Here is a 20,324-nt window from a genome sequence, read left to right on the forward strand (position 1 = left end):
TGTTTGAACCTCACATGCCTGCCCCCTCAACTCAGATCCTCCTGACCTCTCTGTGACTATGAGATGTGCTTGAAAATCTCCCGCTCAGATCCCGGACTTGTTCATTCCCTGGGTTTCCACCATGTGTGACTCAGCTCACATTGTTCTGAACCTGTACAATCTCGGTGAGCTGACTCTGCTTCTCACGTGTGCTGACCGCCTCTCCCCAGGGAGCTTTAGCCCCGTTAGTTCTGTGCGAGTGGAGGGACGGTGCTAGGGGGTCAGTGGACCCCACCGTTTACTACATGAAGGTGTTCATCTTCGAATCACTGCAGGAAAGCACATTGGCTGTGCTCAGAGTATTTCCACCGACTGCAAATAGCCCTGTCATGGGGGGGGAGGGGCACGGTGCTCGCATATTTATGGATGTATGTTGCGGGGGAGGGTACATGAGGGGGCATGGAGGTGTGTGCTGGGGTGCGTGCCACGTGCGTGCATGTGCCATCTGGGCAGGCGACCTCGTTGTCGGGATCCCGACCCCCGTGGCAGACCGATCGGGGTTGCTCCCTACTTTCCACCGCTCTGCAGAGCCTTCCCAGGGGGCGGTTCCAGACTCCGGCAGCTTCCTCTGTGGATACTTGGCTGTGCAAGCTTCTATGTCTTGATCCAATTTTTGTGATTTATATTTTCCGTAATTCTATTTGGTCAGGACTTTCAGACTTATTACACAGTGAGCACTGTATTCTCAGATAATATAGAAAGAACGGTCTGTGTTTGCTGTGTCTGCTCCCTGAAATGTGCTTTTCCACTCCTTTCCTGGGGCTGTGTGCACCTCTCGTGCTCTGGACTCTCCTTCTGCCCCATCTCTGGGGGCCGTTTGTGAAGTGTCCCACTGTGCCCTGGGCCTGCCTCCCAGACGCCCTGCAAAGGCCAAGCTCTACTGCCCCAAACCAGCTTCAGAGCTGACCCGGGGGGCTGGGCACTGAGGTGGAGAACTGAGCAGTGTGTGGGCTCTCGGAGTGGAGACAGAAGGTTCTAGGGGGTGAAAGCCCGTTGACAGAAGTGGAAGCCACTGGCAGAGCCGGTGGGCATCCGGGGCATAGCGCTCACGGCACAGTAGAGCCATGGCCCCACGGTCTGCTGAGCTGACCCCTAAGATGAGCGCCCAGGGTCCTGTGGGCCCCCTAGCTGCAGAATGGCCACCCCGCCCCCCCCCACCAGGGCCCCATCCATGAGCCAGGGCACACCTGTCGGAGGGGAGTCTGCTAGCTTTATTTATAGACCCCAGAGGTTGGAGGCAGCGAGGACAGAGACACAGGAGGTGCCTGAGAGCCAGATGCCTCCATGTGGGCCCCACAGGCTGAGGGTCTCTGCCTCGGGGAACCTCTTCGGCTGCTTTACTTCCAGCGCCCGCCGACTTTGCCCTTGGCCGGGGTCCCAGCCTTCTTGCTACAAATGGGAAGCAAGGTGGTCTTGAGCATGAGGGTATCCGGGACCCTGGCCAACCCCTTCCCTGGCCCCTGGCAGACCCCAGTCCCTGGCAGCTTTGCCCGGACAGGCTCTGGAAGCCCCAGCGCATCCCCCAGCTCCAGTCCAGCAGCAGTGACTCACCTGTACCTGCCCAGCCAGGCTTGGGTGGCTTTGTGCAGAGGGAGTCAGGGAGGCTAAGTGGGGGCTGGCGAGAGCCTGGTCCCCCTCCCCTCCCTCCCTTCCCCATCCGAGGGGCTCGAGGCACAGGGGGCAGGGAGACTCTGGGGCCCTACGTCAAGCAGACCCAAGCCCGCATGGGAAGCTGCCACCTTCCCAGTTACTTTGTCCTGAAAAGAGCCTCTGCCCCTGAGTCACAGCCTCCTGGGGCAGGTGGGCTCTTCTGGTCCTTCGCTGCAGGCCAGCAGTCCCAGCCTGATGGATGTGGCAGCAGGGAGGGCTCTGTCTTGTTGCAGAGTCTCGGCCCCTCAGCCACTAGTTAGACCTGGACCCTGGGGTCGGGAGGTCCCACCCCAAGGGATGTTGGTCCTCAGGAGCCCGCCGCATCTGTCTGAGCCCTCTGCACGCCAGTGAGCCAGGAGCGAGCTGGGTGCCGAGTTAGGACTGGCTGGTGATCAGAGCTCTTTTTTGGACAACTTCGGGCTGGAATGGGCCCTGCAGCTCCCAAGGCTTCAGGAGAAGGCCTGGCGCTGGGGCTGTGCCCACAGCCTGAGAACCCTCCCAGCCATGCACATGCACGCACACACACGTGCTCATGCACACACCTGGCCAAATGGCCCCCTCTCGAAGGGACCTGCAAAAACCCCTGCCCTGCACAAAGGCAGGGAGGAGGGCGTGTCTCCTTCACCAGCCCCGCTGCCCACCTTGGGGCATGCCCCATCTCAGCCACCAGGCTCCGGGACAAAACCCCCCTCTGGGCCTTACCCGGCAGTTATTGTAAAGGGTCCCATGGACCCCGAGGGTTCACCATCCTGAGGAACCAGTGATTTCACCCAGGGCCACGGAGGAGCTGGTGACAAAGCCCAGGCCCCCTGATTCCTGGTCCCAGGTCACCTTTGAAGTGACACGCTGCTGGCACATCCAGGAGCCCAGTCTGGCTTCACCGGGCCACTCTGAAGCTGCCCAGGGGGCTCCTGCCGGCCCTCCCCCAACCTGCCATCCTTCTGGGCTCTGGGGGTAGCGGTGAGAGGAGGCTCGGGTCCAGGGGTGCAGGGTCCCGACATGCTGGCCCAAGTGGCCAGCTGGTTAGTCCTGTTACTACTCTGCTGAAGGCCGGCTGCCACCGACACAGGCTAAAATCGCCAGGCCCCTGGCTCGGCAGTGGCAGCTGACCCGTGGGGCCATGTGCCCCATGCAGAGCAAGGGACAGGCAGAGCTACTCACTGCTTCTGGGCCTGGTCAATGCGGCTCCTGAGGTTGGTGATCTGCAAACAACACAGGTGACTTACCTGCCGTGTCCAAGCAGGGCCAGGCCGGGTAGTGACCTCCTGCCCTGCGGGCCCCTTGGCGGCCCTGGCAGGTCTTGGCACTCTTACTGTGTCCCGGCTCCTTTGGTTGGAGGACCCTTGGGCTTGTGCCTCTGACTTACTCTTGGTGGCCTGAGCTGGAGACCCGGGCTATAACACGCAGCAGCCCAGGAGCTGGCCACTTACCTTCCAGCCTCTGCGGGATGTGGGGCAGGGGGCACGGGGCGGAGGTGAGGCTTGCAAACAGAGCCCCTACCTGGTGGGCCCGAGCTCAGAGCCCTGCGGCCTCTCGCTCCTCGGCCCAGCTGCTCTCTCCTGCCGACTGCCCCGGGGGAGGCTGGAGGAAGGCAAGGCCCGGCCCTCGCTGCCATCAAGACAGCAGGGCAGCCTCAGCAGCCCCCAGGTAGCCGGCAGTGGAGAGGAGGAAGGCGGGAGGATAAGAGGAAGGCCTCCGGGGCCTCCGTGCCCCCTGCCGCCAACACCTGCAACGACCCAGGTTTTCGCCATGCAAGAGGCCCACCGTGCATGAACACTACGAGCCTGGTCCAGCGTGGACTCCGGCTACTTACAACTTGGCCAGCATCTCCACTCTGGCCCGGACGTTCACGATCTAGAAAGACCGAGACGGTTAGGGGGGCTGGGTGGGTAGTTGAGGCTTCGGCACCCACTGTGCGCTGGGCTATTCTGGGCCAGGGCTCTTGTGGTTCTTTTAGCCCCCGGGAACCCACCGTGGGCCATGCACAGTCTGTCAGGAAGCAGTTCGCCCCTGGCTCAGCCTCCTGGACATGAGTAGGGCCAGTCTGGGCTCTCTCTGAAGCCCATTTCCAAGGCCGGCCCTCCCAGGGGAGCATCAGAAGGGAACAGTGATGTCCCCGGCGCCTGGCCCTGCCTGCCGGCCAGCAGCGACACACATGCCCCTGGGGGCGGCCTGGGAGGGGCGTGCTTCTGCTCCAGTTAGAGGTGGGGAAATCGAGGCGCAGGAGGACCAGGCAACTCGCCCAAGGGCACCGGGATCCTGAGAAGGAGCCAGGACTCGCCTGTCTGTCAGTACTGGTCTCCCACACCCTCTGTCTCAGGGGCCAGTAGGGGAAGCTGGGAGAGGTGCCCTGAGAGTGGAAGGTCCTCCCCCGGGACCCTGGAGGCCAGAAGGGTCTATGCTTCACGCAGCGGGTCCTTCCCCAGGACTGGTGCCCCCAGCCCCACCCCCAGGCCCAGACTCCGAGGGACGGTGCCCACCCAGGGCTGCCGTCCTGAGTCGTGAGCTCCTCTCAGGCAACTCCCAACCCCCGGGGGATGGGCACTGTCCCAGCCCCCTCCCCAGCTCTGAGCTTGGGGGCCTGGGAGGGGGCTGGGGAGGACCCCCACCACAGAGGAGCTCAGTGCCAACCTGGTGGGCTTGGGACACCGCTGGCTTTCCACGGTCCCCCCCCAGCCCCCCGAGGGCACTCTGCCCCAATGCTCTCTCCCGCCAGCCCTGGGAGCCAGAGTGATGCGGGGAGGCTGGCCTGGAGGACACCCAGGCAGGGTCCCCAGCAGGACAGGGGCCTCAGTCGGGCTCCGAGGGGACTCGGGAGTGCTCAGGGGTGCCTGCTGGCAGGTGAGGGCGGAGGCGCTTCACTCACATCGTATTTCTGGCGCTTCAGCTTCTCCGTGTACTCAAACTTGCTGGTCTCCAGCTGGTGCAGGGTTTCCCAGAGCTCCTTGGCCTTGTCCCTGGGGAGGGAGCAGCAGAGAGGGAGGGTTGGCAGATCAGCCCCGGGCGGCTGGGGCCAGGCCTCCCCCACCCGAGGGGCGTCCTCACATGAGCTTCTCCTGGCTGAGGTGGTCGATATTGAGGGGCTTCTGCCGCTCAGCCAGGACTTTCTTCTTCATCTCCCGGGCCGTCTGCTTCTTGCCTCTCTTCTGGTCAGCCTGAGGGGACACGGCAGCGGGGACGTGGCACCGCCGGCCCGAGGGCGTGGCGGGGACCCCCGGGCCCCAGGCCCCGTGCCCACCTTGGTCAGGTAGCTGCTGTAGTTGACACCAATGGAGGACAGAGCTTTCTTCTTCTTCAAGTCTTCCTCGGCCTTCCTCTTGGCCTCCTCCTCCTCCCGCCGGGCTTTCTCCTCCTGCGGAGACCCCACCCCAAGACCTCAGGGCAGGCATCGAGGACTGCCTGGGCTTGGAACCTTCTGGAAGGTCCAGGTCCTGGTCGGGTCTGCCCTCTCGTGGGGGTCCTGCAGGGCGTGGGGACCTTAGTCACCAGCCCGGGTCCTTGGCCAAGGTCAAGGGAAACGTCAGGAGAAGGGAGGTCTGGGAGCCTGGCATTTCTCGGGCCGGGGGCTGGGGTGGCAGGGGCGCCTCACCGCCAGTCTGTTCTGGCGCTCTCTCTCCCTCTCGGCCCGGGTCCTCTGCTGCTCGGCTCTCTCCGCACGGCGCTTCTCCTGCAGCCGGAGGAGGGGCGGGTCACTCCGGCCTGGCCGCCCCCCTCCGGCCCCGCCACCACGTCCACCAGCCCCACCTCCGCCCGCAGCGGCCGGGACTCACGATCCTCTCCTTGAGCGCGACCAACTCCTCTTCCTCTTTCTTCCGAGCCACGAAGTGGTTGTCGATGAGGGCCTGCAGCTCCATGAGGTCTTTGTTCTGGCGCTTCTTCTGGATGTCCTGTGGGGGACAGGCCCGTCACCCCCACCCCTCCTCTGGAACTTCGGGCTCCCTGGCCCTCCTGGGGGCCGGCGGCTGGCTGCTCCCTTAGCCACAGGGTAGGAGCGGTGCCCTCCCCACGGGTGAGTCCAGGCCGGGCGCGGCCCTGGGGTCAGTCAGCCCCCCTGGGATGGACTGGCCCTGACGTGGCCCCGTTGTCGTGCCCAGAGGTGCCCTGCGTGGATCGGGCAGAGAGGAAATTGGGGAGTGAGGTAGTCTGTTGGATACACAGATGGATGGGTGGGTGAATGGATGGGTGGGTGGGTGGGTACCTGGATGAGTGGGTAGATGAGTGGATGGATGATGGGTAGATAGATGGATGGACGGATAGATGAATGGATGGATGAAGGATATAGACGGATGGAGGAAAGGACAGATGGGTGGATGCACAGATGGATGGATGGATGGATAGATGGTTGGGTGGGTGGAGGATGGATGGATGGATGGATAGGTGGGCGGGTGGGTGGGTGGAGGAAAGCATGGATGTGTAGATCGGTGGGTGAGTATCTGCATGAGTGGATGGATGATGGGTGCATAAATGGATGGATGAGTGAATGGATGGATGGATTGATGAATGGAGGGATGAAGGATACAGATGGATGGAGGAAAGGACAGATGGATGGATGCACAGATGGATGGATGGGTGGGGGAGGAGGGAAGAAAAGTGTCCATTACTGGAGGAGTTTCTTCTGGTCCAGGAATGAATTAAAGCAGAATCTCATGGAACCAGGAAGCCTTAGCTCTGGCTGCTCTAGAGGAGGTGACCTCCTCAGGCTTAGCCTGGAGCCTGAAGTCTGGGGGCTGGGGGGAGAGTGTGTTGATCTGGGTCCCGGAAACTTACATCAAAGTCTACTTTCTCCCCTTCCGGGATCTTAGGAGCAGTGAGTCTGAAGAAGAGAGAGAGGCTCATGAGTGGGGACGAGTGGGGACCCCCACCAGGACAGCTGGCCTGACCCAACCTGGCCTGGCCCTCCGCCCTTCGCCCTGGCACCTGGCTGAGGGCACACTGCCTGACCTTTGCTCTTATCAGATGTATAACCCACTGTCCCCAGAATGGCTTGACCCTTCGAGGAGGTTTCAAGCATCCCTCTGTTTTGCCAACTTCTGGACCTTGCAAGAGCTGTTTCACCCCCCTCAGTCCAGGAAGGGTAGCCTTGCTTTCTTTCTCAAACAAATAAACAAATGTGGCGAGGTCAGACCAGAAGGCAGGGTGGTCACTGCACACCCTCCCAGGGCCTTTGGCCTCTGTGGTTAGGAACGGCTGTCTCGGATGACCCTTTGCTTTTCTCTGGCCCCTCTTTGATCTTTCTTTCTGGGGACCCAGAGGAAGGGGGGCTGGGCAGAAAACAGTGCGAAGAAGAAATGAGACCTCTCCCTGAATCCGGCCGGCTGTGAGAGCCATGGTCTCCACCCTCCCCTGAATACGTTTCAGATGGAGCAAAGAGTTAAATCAACAACAACAACAACAATTTCTTCAAAAAAGAAGAAAGTGGAACTGAATATGGACCAGGATGCTGGCGCAGGAAAGGATTTTCTAAGCTCGGAAGGTCCTGCTCAGGAACTCCATGCAAATGAAAAACTTATGGACATGGAAAAAGGCACAACGCAAAAGGGGGGAAAGAAAAACCAGACTAGAAAAATCTTTTCAGCAAATACAGAGAAGACTTATATCCTCATGCAAACTGATGATTAAGAAAACACAGAGACACCCCCGCCGTTAGATAAATGGGCAGAGAGCGTAAGCTAGCAGCTCCCCAAGAAGAAAGACCACCAGTCAACACACGAGGGAAAGGCCATCAAAGGAATGCGAAGGAAAACAACCAAGAGAGGCCGTTTCTCATCCATCCGTCAGAGGCTCCGTGTGCAGGCACGTCGCGGTCCCCGGGCATGCGGCGTGGAGACCGCGCTGGCGGCCCTCGTGGAAGCCGTTTGGCAGACGATATCAAAAGCCTTAAGAACGTTCCTACTCTTTGACCCAGTAATTCCATTCTGGGAATGAGGCCTAGGGAAATAACCCAAAAGACAGAAAATGCTTTCCACCCGGCGTTATTTATGATAGTAAAATATTGGGGAAAGCCTTAATATCCTGCAACAGAGGCATGGTTAGGAAAATTATGGTTTGTTCAATTGATGGAATATTATGTGGCCATTCAAAATATTTAAGAAGACTATGTAAAAACATGGAAAAATACTTAGAAACAGCGCTGCATTTTAAAAAAGCAGAATTCAAGGCTGTATAGACAGGACGATGTTTGAAAAACAGCTCAGAGTTTCAGTCTTTTTTTCCGAGCCCTATGCATGGAAAAAGAGTAGGAAGAAATAAGCCTTTTTATTCCTTTCTACTCTTTTCCGCAGTCTGGCAGGCGGGGTGGGAGAGTTATAGATGATTTTTTTTCATTGGACTTTTACGTATTTTCCAAATTTCCTTTAATGAGGTGTTTTATTTTCATAATGAAAACACAAACATTTTTTTTAAACTAGAAAATATCTTGTGACCCGGCAGCTTTCTTTAAAACTGCTGAAAAATAAAGTGTAACGGACGGAAATGTGCTGGCTATACGTTCGCATATTTCCAGTCTTCTTTGGAGAGTCCGTAAGGCTCCCCTAAGTGGGAGCGAACACTTGGCGCGTGCTCATACGCGCTGACATTCCATCCCGTGCAGAGCAAAGGCAGCATGAATCCTCCGAAGGATAAGGGGGATGAAGCACGTGCAAAGTGCCGTGGGCTTGTGCGTACTTATCAGAAACAGAAAAGTCAGGAAAGTCGGATTAAAACAAAACATCTCTGAACCACTCACTGACATGTGGGCAAAACGAGGGAAAGAAAGTCCCTTCGAACAAGGAAGATGGTTCCCCAGAGAGGGTTGAGGCCGCCGTGAAGGGAGGGATCGTGTCTCCGGTCAAGGTTTTGTTCCCAAGTGGGTTTCAGGGGTGAGACCCTCCTTCCCACCGCCCCACTTTCACGCCTATTTCACATCTAGGGCCCTGGGAGATGGGGGGCAGCAGGCCGGTACAGGGGGGCCGGAGAGGGCACAGGGAGCTGCGTGGGGCCTCCCTCTCTCTGCCCTGTCTTCCCCAACTTCCTGCACCCCTTCCTCCCTCCGCCCATTGTCTCCTCCTGCAGGAAGCCCTCCTTGCGAACACTGGGTGATCCGGGGCGGAACCACACCCGACTGGACTTCCAGAGTCCGTCTCTGCCCGTCTCTGGGAGGTCTGACCCCCACCTGTCGGGGGCAGGGCTGTCCCCAGTGACCCCATTCCCATGATACGCCTCATCAGAAACCTGGAACCTTCAACACCAAACCAAGGAGCAAAGAAACGGCTGCTGTTCTCAGGGGTTTGGGTCTCCAGAGCCTAATGCACTTTGCTGCCTTCCTCAGGGGGCCCGGAGCCCAGCCCTGGGGCACCTGGTTCCCCAGGTGGCCTCGGGCCCCGTCCAGCCTGCCCACCCGGGCTTCTCCTCCAAGCATGGGCTCCAGGCCTCACCCCGCCCGCCCCGCCCGCCCGGCGTCCATCCCTGCCCACCCCACACTCACTTGAGTCTTGGCTTCTCCTCTGGTCAGCAGGGCACCAGCGTGGGGAGAGGGGAGAGGGGAGAGAGACCAAGTGAGATGGACAACGCACTCCGGCCAACGGGTCCCTGGGGGCCTCAGGCTGGGGGCCGCCTGCCCCTCCAGCTGAGCCTACCCCCCCGCCCTCCCCACCCACCAGGGGCAAGGGGGTCTTGCCCCCACTCTGGGCCCACGGAGGTCCCTGTGGGGTCTGAGGACGGGAGCTCGGGTGCGGGGCCCAGGACACTGGCGGGAGAAGGGAGGGAGGGAGAAGGGAAAGCAGAGCCGAGACATAGAGCATCCTCAGGGGGCAGAGGCAGGAGAGAAAGACCAGAGATGGCGGGGGCGGGGGGTGGGGGTGGGCAAAGACCGGGGGCTGGGGGAGCATCCCCCTGCCCAAGCTCCGGTCTGCTGGCCGTTCCCCACTGACCGCCCCATCATGGCGTCAGGCAGTGCTAAGTCCCGAGGCGGACGCGGAGCGAAGCAGCAAGGCCTGGCCCTTGGAGGCCCCGGTGCCGGGAGAAGAGGACAGACAGGCGCACAGGCGCGTCTGCGGGTCTGTGCAGACGAGCTGCGTGCGGCCAGGGGCTGGCCGTTACCTGCCTCGCCCTCCCACTCCTCCTCCTTGGCATCTTCAGGAAAGCGCACGTGCAAGAGAAAGCGGCAGGGCTGCAGGGGTGAGTCGGGGTGCGAGCAGGGGCACGGGTGAGGGCCCAGGGCAGACGCCAGCCGGGGGGCACCCCTCGATCCCTCTTCCCCTGGGTGTGCGTTGGCCTGGACCCCGTTTGTGACCCCAGCTGAAGGCCAGAGGACTCGCGTCTGGGGAGGGGCTGGAGGAGATGTGCGGCCAGGATGCCCAGGGAGAGGCCCGGCCCCCACCCCGGGAGGCTGGCCGTGGCTGGAGAGGCCACTGAGGGCCTGTGGGTGCTGGCTGCTGGCTTCTTTGAGTCTGTCCACTGGGGGTGAGAGGTTCTGGGGACCGAACACCTGGGTTTTGTTGGGCTGAAACCTGAGGGGGTCTGGAACACCTCGGTTAATAAAGCTTCTTGGGGCCTCAGACCTGCAGAAGCCTGGCTGATTCCAGTCCCAGCCCAAGGGGACGAGGGAGCTCAGGCAGAGCCCCGAGGGGCCCGGGTTCAGCTCAGCCCCAAGGTGGGGGCTCCTGACTCCCAAGGGAGCCTGTCCCAGCCCCTTAAGCGGCTTCTCTTCCGGAGCCTGGCTGGGCCATCTCACAGGACTGGCCTTATGACAGGTGGCCTGTCCAGGCTGCAGCCTTCAGACCTGAGACCCCACCTGCCTGGGCTAACCCAGCCGCCCTCACGTGGGGGGCTGCTTCATTTGATCCTCTCTGCCTCCCCGGGCCCTGGGGAGGTCCTGGCCGGCCTGGATGCAGCCCGGGATCTGCAGGGGGCCTGGCAGCACCCTAGCCCCATCCTTCAGTCCCTGCTCTGGGCCCTTTGGTGGCAATGACGCCTGGCCGTCAGCCTGTCTGAACCGCCAACGCCCCCCTGCACTTGGCCTGGCCCCAGGCCTGTTGGGGGTGGGAGGGCTCTTGGCAGGGTCTCCCCTCACATCCCCCTCAGCTCACAGATCACTTGGTTCCTTAGCAACCAACCCCACTCCCACAGATAGCGCCCCCAGCCCTCTGGCACTACTGTTTTCAGGTGGGCCTGACGTCACTGCCCCCCCGCACCTGGTTGGGGGCTGTGAACGTGGGGAGACTGAGGGAGACGGCGCTTTGGGAGCAGATGCCAGGAGAGGGTATGGGGGGAGGCCAAGTGCCATGCAGCAAAGCTCCCCAGGCAGCAGGCAAGCGGGCAGCGGCCTGGCATTCCCACCCCTGCCTGTCTGTCTGTTGGCCTCAGAGCTGGTGCCAGGGTGACCTGGTGACCTTGTGACCACCACAGCCCTTGCCTGGACCCTGGTTCCTGCAAGGCTCAGCATTCACTGCCCGACCCTCAGGGCCGGCACGTCCCTTTCTCTTACAGGTGGCCTCGCTTTGGGGGCTGTGCTCTGGGTTCTGGCCCAACCGGGAGGCCCCCTGTGGCCCCTCGAGACATTGTGTGAAGGCAGGGGCTCCCCGACTAGGGCCCTGGCTTGAGCCTGCACCTCTGTCACCTCCAGCCCCGCTGCGGGTAGGGCAGGCCCACCCAGGGGGCCTCCTCGCGCCTGGGTGTGTCTGGCTCCGGCCCAGGCGATGGGTGGGATGCCGGGACCTGACTGATTGCTCGTTTGCACGCAAGGCCCCAGCTGTTCCGGGTCCCCGACATCCCCACCTCAGCCTCAGCCTGACTTTCTGTTTCACCCCACTTGCCTCTCCACCCTTCCTTTAGCCCCCGCCTTACTTCCCCTCTCTGCCTTGCTATCTGGGGTAGGGCAGAGGCCACCTGCCCTGCCTCTCGTCCTCTGCTCTCCCCCACCCAACCCTGGTGGATCCCGAGGGTCCCAGTGGACCCCAGCACAATCCTCCCAAGGCCCACACCCTTCTCAGGCCCTACACTCGGCTCTGCTCTTGACCTCGAGGCTGACCGCCTCCATCTGCCTGCTGGTGACCCGGGAATGGCTTTGTCCCCCCAGCCCTGAATGCCCTCTGCCTGCTTCCCGTAAGCCAGTCCCGCCTGAGCCAGCGCCCCAGGCCTAACTGTCCCCACCCTGTCCCCAGCCCGCAGGCATGGCGGCAAGAGTCATTCAGTGAAGGAGGAAGAAGTGGTGGGGGCTCAGGTCCAGGGACGGGGACTGGGGTGGGGGACGAGCCTACCTTCCTGGACTTCCTCTGCAAAAGTGGCACCGTGGGGGGAAAGGGGGGGAAGAGAGAGAACCAGCCGTGAATCTTGGGGCAGAGGCTGCGGGGAGGGCAGCAGCGGGCGAGCAGAAACACACAGTAAGTGGGTTACGCGGCCCCTCTTGTTCCTTCGCGGCCAGGAGGCAGCTCGCACCCACACACGGCCACGTGTGCACATGCGCCCACACGGGACTGAAGTCATGGCACATACCTGGTTCATGAACTTCATGGACTAAGGAGGGCCATGGAACAAGAGGCAATGCGTGGGTCAGAGGTCAAAGGAGAAAGGATCCAAGGTTAATGGAAACAGCCGGTCGCCACGGGAGGGTCAGTGGAGGAGGCCGAGGGGTGGGGAGGGTGCGGGGAGTGAGCGAGACAAGGTCAGTGTCGGCCCAGGGCAGCGTCCCCCAGGTCCTGTCCCTGCCCCTCGGAGTTTCCAGCCTGGCTCTTGCTCCTGTCGTGACTTCGCTGCTGGTCACGGGCCTGTCGGGGTCCTGCCTGCCTCTGCCGCCTCCCCTCTTCCCGCCTTCTTCAGGCCCCCCCAGAGGGACTTCCATGCAGGGGCAGGGCTGTGACCTGGCGGGACGGCACCAGGGGCTGGGGGCCTGTAGCCCAGGAAGCTTCCTACCAGCCCGAGAGTGGGGGACACGCTGCCTTTTCTTTCTGAGCCTGCCAGGGCTCTGGGACAGCAGGTGCCAGCCCTCAGCTGCTCTGACCAAGGATCCAAGCACGGGATTCCCCACCCTTCCATCCTCCACCCCGACCTGACCCCGAGGAGGGAGCCCACTGGGGCGGGCTGGAGGGGGGCTGGGGAGTGACAAGGGCTCCGGCGGGGGGCTGACGGGCCCAGCTCAGGGCACCGACCGCGGGGCCTGTTCCGCCACCTCCCTGTGAGCACCGAGGTCCAGCCTGGGTCCCTGGCCCTGCCGAGGGGTCGGGCACTGTGGGGCTCTGAGATACCCACCCTGGGGTGGAAGGCTGGCTTCAGGGCTGTCTCCAGGGCAGCTAGGTCTACATCTGGTCCAACAGCCCCACTGACCAGCCCTCCCTGGGCCGGGGGATGGAGGACCCCGTCTGCCACCCTGCCCACGTTAGAGGGTGCGGGCCCTCGGGGCCCCCTATCTGGTCAAGCACTGGCCGTGGTTAGTGGGTTACGCTGGGGACCACATGTGGGGGCCCCTTGGCTGGCTGGCGCCTGGCTGCCCCCCGGCCCCGCTGCGTGCCCCAGCCAGCCCCGGGCGCCACATGGGGCCAGAAGTCCTGTGTCCTCATACCTTCCTCGTGGACTTCATGGACTTCTGCAGGCGGGGGGGGCGCTGGGTGTGCGGTGACAGGAGGAGAGAGGAGAGGTTAGGCCAGGAGCACACTGCACGTCGTCAGAGGGGTGGGGCCACGCAGGGTCACTGAGGTCGGGGGGCAGAGGGCTGGAGGGCGGTCGGGGGGCTGGGGTCCTGGACCCCACTTACCTTCCTCCTGGGCCTCTTCTGAGGAGGGAGCCAGAGGGCACAGGAAGGAGAGAGGGAACAGGACAGCTGTTAGGGGCCACGTGGGGGGCGGCAGGGAAGGGAGGCAGTCCCGGGTGCGGGGGTGGGGGGTGGGCAGCAGGCGCTCCAGGGACCAGGGGAGGCTGGTCCTGCTTCGAGGGCCTGCAGGACCTCAGAGAGCTCGGGCCTCGGCCTCCCCTCTGCAGCGGGACCTCCTCCCGGCCCTGGGGGTCTCCGAGCCCCTTCCCCATCCGCGGGTCTCCAGCCTGCTCTGGACTGCGGGGCCTGTGCACCGGAGGGTCTCGCTAAGTCTGACTCTGAAGGTGCCGGAGGTGAGACAGGTGTTATGGGACAAGCCCAGGAGACGTGGGCCAGAAGGCGGGCAGCCAAGGCAGGTCTTAGAGGACCCAGCTCGGGGGACCTGTCCCCCCGGCCCGTCGCCTTCCCTGGGGAAGGGTGGCTCCCGGGACCGTGGTTCCCTCTCAGAAAGGAGTCTTTCTACCTTTTCAGCAGAAAAAGAAATGTTTTGCTCATGTTGTTAGGGTAGCCAAGTGTTTTCAAAATATTTTCAAAACCTAGCGCCCAGAACGCCCCACAGGAGAAGCCTGCCTGGTGGAGTTCGGGAAAGCCTTCCCGCGGTTGAGCGGGTGCCAGCGGCCGCGCACGAGCGCCCGTCGGGCCTGAGAACCACCCGTGCGCACCCTTCCCAGGGGCCGTGGCTCCGCTCCCACGCCTGCCTGGGCACGGCCCACCGGGAGGCTCCCACAGACTCGGGCTAGGGAGGGGTCTCCAGATCTGCCTGGAGGTTCCTGCTCCCAGAGGGAGGGGGAGGGGGAGGATGCCGGGAGAGACAGAGAGAGACAGAGAGGCAGAGACAGAGGGAGAGACAGAGAGACAGATGGAGACACAGAGACAGAGAGACAGACGGAGACACAGAGACAGAGAGACAGACAGAGACAGACAGAGACAGAGCTGTGGAGAGACAGGCAGGGCCCACACACCCAGACTTGCTATTAATGAGGTGAGTGTCTTCACAACCAAATCCCAGGTAACTCCACACACCATGGACACCGTGGATGAGGTTATGTATAAATAATACATAATAATGCAAAAAGTATTAATGAACGATCAATGAGTGCTTTCTATTAATCGAGTAAAGAGGTGGGCAGTTAGGGGTGATGGCAAGTGGGGATTAAGGATGAGGAAGGTGGACGGTTACTTGGTGAGTCTGTGGGGGGGGCTGGAGGCCCCCTGGGGATGAGAGTGGGCATGTGGAGCAGGAGCAGGGGGGATGCCGGGGCGGGGGCGGCGAGGGCACTTCCGGGGCTGCCTCGGTTACCTTCCCTCTCTACTCCTCTTCCAGGGGTACAACAAAGGAGAGGGGCCAGCTAGAGGGCGCGCTGGGGGCCAGCCTGGGAGGGGAGGAGGGCAGCGCCTGCCTGCCCCATCGCCCACTGTCACGCTGTTCCCGCTGGCCAGAGAGGGGAATGGGAGGAGGAAGAGGTGCTGGCGGTGACTGCGGCTCTCGGGGAGGGGTCTGGGCCGCGGAGGCCCGGGTCCTATCCTGGGGGGTGGCCCCGCTGCCCAGACGACCCTGCAGTGCAGGCCGGGTGGCTCAGGGACTGGGCCCAGGGCCCTGGCCTTTGAGAGGAGGTGCAGGGGCAGGAGCGGGCGCCCGTTCACAGAGGGGTCGATCGGATGCGGCTTCCAGTGGGGGCTCCCCGGGAGGCGTGCTGGCAGCGGCTGGCGAGGCCCTCCCCACCTGGACTTTCTGTCTAGAGGCCGATGCAGACACAGCCTGGCTTCCACACTTACCCTCGACGACGTGTTCACTGTGGGGGAGAGAGGGGGAGGGGGTGAGGGGGGTGGGAGCTCTCGGCGGGGGGTCCTCTGGCCTCTGAGCACAGCCAAGGTCCAGGGGTCCCGAGGCAGGGCGGGTACTCACACTTCCTCGTCCGACATGGTGGGTGGGTGGTTTCTGCAGGGGTGGAGGGAGGCCAGGGCGAGGGTTAGGAATTGCCTTGACCTAGAGGGGCTGGAATGGCTGGGGGATGGGCCCTTGGAGTGGGGCTGCAGGGGGACGTCCATCAACAGGGGTCTTGGGCCAACTCTCCGGCCTTGGGCGGGCCGGCTCCTGCGCTTGGGGCCTCCTCAGCGGGCCGCCCTGCTTCCTCCGAGGCTCCAGGCCCCCCAGCCCTCTTCGCCCCTGATCTGATCCCATTCCGCCCCCCTTCCTGCCCTGGCTCCAGCCTGGAGCTTGGACTCCGGGAGCTGGACGGGATGCTGGAAGGTCGCGGCAGGGCAGACATCCTCTCTATAGCACTCCCCGAGGAGAATCATCCAGAATGCACGCGGCTCGGCCAGGCCGGCGGGGGGCGGGGGACGGGGGCAGGCAGGCTGCTCTGGACCGCGGAGGGGTGCTGCTGACTTTGCCTCAGAACCTCCCTCTTGGTGGTCTCTGCTCTTGGGCCCAGATGGGGGGGCTCCCAGGGACCCCCCCAAATTACAGAGCTTGGTACCTCCAGATGGTAACCTTGGACCTTCTCTAGCCTTTCCGCCCGCCATCCCCACGAGGCCCCCTCCTCAGGTGTGAGCCCAGACTCCCTTCTCTGACTGATGGTTTCCCGTGAGGACCCCGTGTCCTCTTATGGGGGTGCCCAGGGGTCCCCTGGGCTCTCCCATGGCCCTCTGCAGAGCCCTCTTCCAGAATCACAAGAGTGCACGAGACATTCTGTTCCCCCTCACCCCCCCCCCGTGTCCGCCTTGCCCCAGCAGACAGCAGACTGAACCCCGGCTCGTGAGGACGGGGTCTGGGCTGTTTCTCTGTGTGGGCCCCCCAGCCTGGTGCCCATGCCAGGCGTACATGTCCTCCGAGAACTGAGTGGACGGCCCGTCCCTCCCTCAGCCTGCTTTCCCAGGCCCTGTGGATGCCCTTGAATGTGTCAACGTCTGCGGGGAAGCCTGCACCCGGGCCTGGCTGCATGTGTCCAGGTGTGGCCGGCACCGGGCCAGCGCACGCGGGGACCGTCGATCCGTGAGCTGGCCACCACACAGACCTGAGGCAGCCGGGCCTGGGAACGCTCAGAGCAGCTGCATCAGAATGTTGGCCCCGGGTTTCGAAAAACAGAGTTCATGACAACTTGCTACAGCTTACTTGAAGACAATAGTTATGGCCCCCCGCCCCGGGAGGTTTGTATAAGAAAAACACAAGTTCATCATCTAAAAATGCGTTTACATCGCATTGCTAAGGTGGGAACAGTTTTCCAAAGCCTCTGTCAAGAATGTTAATTTTCCCAGAGCAATTTAAGCTCCATGCAAAATTAACCAACGGATGGGTCTCTGCTAACCCCTCCAGGAAGCTGAGCAGCTTTTTCGCATCCTGAAGTCTCTTCCCGGGGCTCTGCTGCCCCCTCAAGTTACAGCCTCCTGCTTTGTCTATAGCTGGGGTCTCACGGTCCCTTGGCCCAAACCCTCCCGGTGGGCCCTGCCCCTGGGTGTCGGGCCCCCGCACCACCCAGGCCACTGCCCTCGCCCTGCTGTGCCCACCTCTCCCCCTGGAAGGGCCAGACACCTGTCAGCCGCCTTGAAAAGGGGTGGTCATGGCCTGAGTCCAGGAGTGGGTTATTTTTAAGGAGCCAGTGGCAGCTGAGACGTCCAGAAATAGGCACCCAAATTAGCCAAGACACCTCTGCCCAGAAACCCAAGACGATGGGAGGGGGACTGGGAAGGCAGCCCCGGCTCAGGTCTTGGCCTGCATCCCCTCCCCCACTGACCCCCAGCCGGGCTCCGGGGTCGGCCCTCTTGTCTTCTGGGCCAGAGTCCCAGGGGGCATGCAGGCGGGCTCCCACATACCCAGGCAGGGTGCCATACCCTCTAAAGAGGGAAACTGAGGCCCCTCTGGGCTCCTGTTCCTCTTCCCAGCAAAGCCCTGGGGGTGATATCACGGGCTGCTCTGTCCCACCCGCCCTCCCCCTGAGAGGGGCCCAGGGTGGGGTGTGCTTGGGGGCAGGGTGGCATTTCGACAGCTGAGAAGGAAACCAGTTGTCCATTTAATGTCCTGCCCTCAGAGGGGCCATTGTGAAAACAGCCTCTGAGGTCACCGCTCCTTGGGGACACCCTCTCCTTCCTTCCTTCCCAAGTGACAAGATGGGGGCGGGGAGGCAGGAGGCCCTGCCGCTCACTTGCTGTGGGCCCTGACCCTGTTCCCTGACCCTCGGGCCCCCACCATCCCATCTGGCAGTGGCTCCTCAGCCGTCTCCTCCCAGAATGATTGAGGGCACCAGGGAGGTTGCTGCCCGGTGAAGGCGCCCCGTCCCGTGACGTCAGGAGGGTCAGCTGAGCCCTGGTTCGAGGGGGCACAGGAAGGGCAGGAGGGGCGTGGGGGCCAGGAGCTCAGGCGGGGCCTCCTGGGAGCTCGTGCTCCTCCCGTCCAGGCTGAGGTGGGACACGTCTTCCTTGGGCAGACAGGACAGACGCCCAGCTCCCCACTCCTCCCTCTGCCCTGCCCCAGCCCAGGCCCTGTCCACTCCAGGCCCTGGCCTCTGGACACTGCCCCCGGGCTGCTGGGGTCCCCGCCACCCCTCCCCACAGACCCACTCCTGTGGTGAATCCCACCAGCCACCTGGTAGTTGTCGTCTTTACAAACGGCAGCGTTAGAGACGGTGGCCGCTGGGCCGAGGGCCCCAGCCTCCTGGGAGAAGCTGGCCGAGGCGCCCCTCAGCTTAGCCGAGCCCCATGGAAAGGCCGGGGGGGAGGGCGGCCGCACCGCAGCAGGTAGCCTCGAAGCCCTGGGCAGCGCCCCTTCCCGGCTTCTTCATCTCAGATCGTCACCGTTCTCTAGTCATCTGCCTTGGGACCACCCCACTCACCCCCGGGCCTTCCAGGGAACCCCCTCCTTCCTCCTTCTTGGGCCGCCCCTGCCCCTGTACTCTGGTCTGGAAGGGCTTCCTCTGCATCTGATGTTCAGAGAACGTCACCCCGCGATGCCGGCACCCCAGACCGTTGGGACCCTGCGGTGGCTTCCTGGGTCTCCAGGACGCCATGCTTAAAGTGGCAAAAGGCTGGGAGGCACAGCCTCCTGCACCCGGGACCCCAGGACGCACCCAGGCCCGCCAGCACACAGCAGGCCGGCCCGGTCCTGGGGCTGCTCTCAGATGTACTGACCTGTGGCTGGGTCTGGAGAGATGGGCAGGAGCTCCCTGTGGACAGGACCAGCTCAGGCACTGCCCGTTCGGCCGCACGCTCTCATGTTATAGTGACATTCGATCTTTCCCGGCAGCCCATTGGCCAGGGGCTGGGTGGCCGGGTGCGTGGGACGGGCGGGAAGGGGCTGTGCCTTGAGGCCCCTTACCAAGTATAGGAAGAACAGAGCGGGGCGCCCAAGGAGGCAAGGATGGGGGGAAAGAAGACGAGGGCCGCCCTCCTCCCCCAGGAAGTGTCAGCTTCTATTTTTACTCTCCTGACAGTGGGCACATTCTTCATGGGTGGAGGAGGGTGAAGGAGGGCATTGGGTGGCCCTAGGGAGGAAGCTGAGGGCTCTCCTTGGGCCAGGCTGGTGTGGGGTCCCCAGAGCTGGGGCCCCATCTTCCCCGGGGGAGCTGTCCTCCCTCCGAGGTGTCTGCCCAGGAAAGGGGTCTGCCTGGCCAGGCTGCATTACTCAGGCCCCCAGCGCCACCCCGCCTCCCCATCAGAGGCAGCGGCCCGAGGTCCCTGAGACCCCCAAGGAATGGAAGACCCTGTGAGTCTTCGGCCAGGCCCTCAGCAGGTCCGAGCCCCACTGAGTGGTTCTCTGCGTGATGGCATTAGGACATACAGCATAAATGGGCAAGAGAAATACTAACCAAAGTCTGACTGGGGGGTCTGGCATCTCCCCACTGGCTGGTGCCTCCCAACGCCAGGGGCCACACCTCTGAGGTCTGCCCGGGAGCTCCCCATCTGGGGGTCCTGACCCCGCAGGCCTCTCTCTCGCCACGGGCCAGGCTCAGTGTGCTGCCCGCAGCGGGCTCCACCGTTCGCCCGTGGAGCCCCGTCTTTCTTTGCTCGGAACTCCAGGTGGCACCATCCAACCGGCAGACACCTCACCCGGGGCTTTCCATGGTCCCCACGCTGGCCAGTGAGGCCACGAGCTCCTACGGCCCCGCCCCTCGAATCAGGGAAACCGAGACACAGAGTAGGAAAGAGCAGCCCCAGGCCTCCTTCCCGACGCGGAAGGCTCCAGGCGAGGGCTGGTCGATCACAGACGGCTGGCCTGATCCAGACCAATGGCTCTTGGGCTGGAGCGCAGGACAGGGGTTGGTCCCAAGGAGACTCAGATGAAGCCCCTGCCCTCTGGAGCCTTAGGGGCGTCAGGACGACTGGCTCACACATCCCAGCCCTGGCTTCCCCTGGCTCTGCGCCCCACTCTGGGTCCCCAGAACCTTCTGGAAGGTTTCTCTCAGCACCTGATCCAATTTCTACACATTGGAGACAAGGCTACGGGGACCCGAGATAGGCAGGGTGGGCCCACCGTCCACAGCAAGGGGAGCCAGAGCCCTGGGCCCGCAGTGGGCAGGACAGAGCCCCTCCCCAGAGCTCCTGGGGGCGGGAAGCCCCACAAGGCCAGAGCTGCTGGGGCCGTTCCCGCCTCCCTTGTCAGAACTCTGAATTCCTCCTCCCGTCCAGGTCCTCGGATGGGAGAGTGTTTGACGAGTGTTTGACGGGCCACGCGCGTGCCCGACCCTTGGATAACTCTGACCAATTTTCTGTCCAGTGGGGTCAGCTGTAGAGCCACTTCCGAAAAAGGCCCCTGAGCGACTGCTGGGGCCGGCCTGGCCCAGCTGCTCCTCGCGGTGGGAGCTGACAGCCCTTCTCAGGCTGGGTCCTCTCACTCTGCTTAGAGGCCCACACCACCCCC

The 20,324-nt window shown here is 62.8% G+C and overlaps 1 protein-coding gene across 6 annotated transcripts; it reads right to left on the reverse strand.

The window, feature by feature from the left end:
- Positions 1-901: 901 nt before the first annotated feature.
- On the reverse strand, positions 902-18,737 carry TNNT3 (troponin T3, fast skeletal type). 6 transcript variants are annotated; one of them, XM_082478036.1, is made up of 17 exons: positions 18,596-18,737; positions 15,378-15,410; positions 15,248-15,264; positions 13,415-13,432; positions 13,223-13,264; positions 12,160-12,180; positions 11,925-11,939; positions 9,152-9,170; positions 6,457-6,502; positions 5,460-5,576; positions 5,279-5,356; positions 4,928-5,041; positions 4,735-4,844; positions 4,556-4,646; positions 3,503-3,543; positions 2,851-2,891; positions 902-1,428 (listed from the first exon to the last, which is right to left on the reverse strand). In XM_082478036.1, the coding sequence occupies exons 2-17, from the start codon at positions 15,392-15,394 to the stop codon at positions 917-919; spliced, it is 1,299 nt and encodes a 432-aa protein (XP_082334162.1). In that variant the 5' UTR covers positions 15,395-15,410; positions 18,596-18,737; the 3' UTR covers positions 902-916. The 6 variants fall into 6 exon arrangements, with proteins under 6 accessions (XP_082334162.1, XP_082334161.1, XP_082334163.1 ...); XM_082478035.1 differs by having other exon boundaries at positions 13,415-13,444; XM_082478037.1 differs by lacking the exon at positions 11,925-11,939 and having other exon boundaries at positions 13,415-13,444.
- Between the last annotated feature and the right edge of the window lie 1,587 nt (positions 18,738-20,324).

The sequence above is a fragment of the Balaenoptera physalus genome, assembly GCF_965194825.1.
Source record: "Balaenoptera physalus genome assembly, chromosome: 10".
Classification (NCBI taxonomy): domain Eukaryota; kingdom Metazoa; phylum Chordata; class Mammalia; order Artiodactyla; family Balaenopteridae; genus Balaenoptera; species Balaenoptera physalus.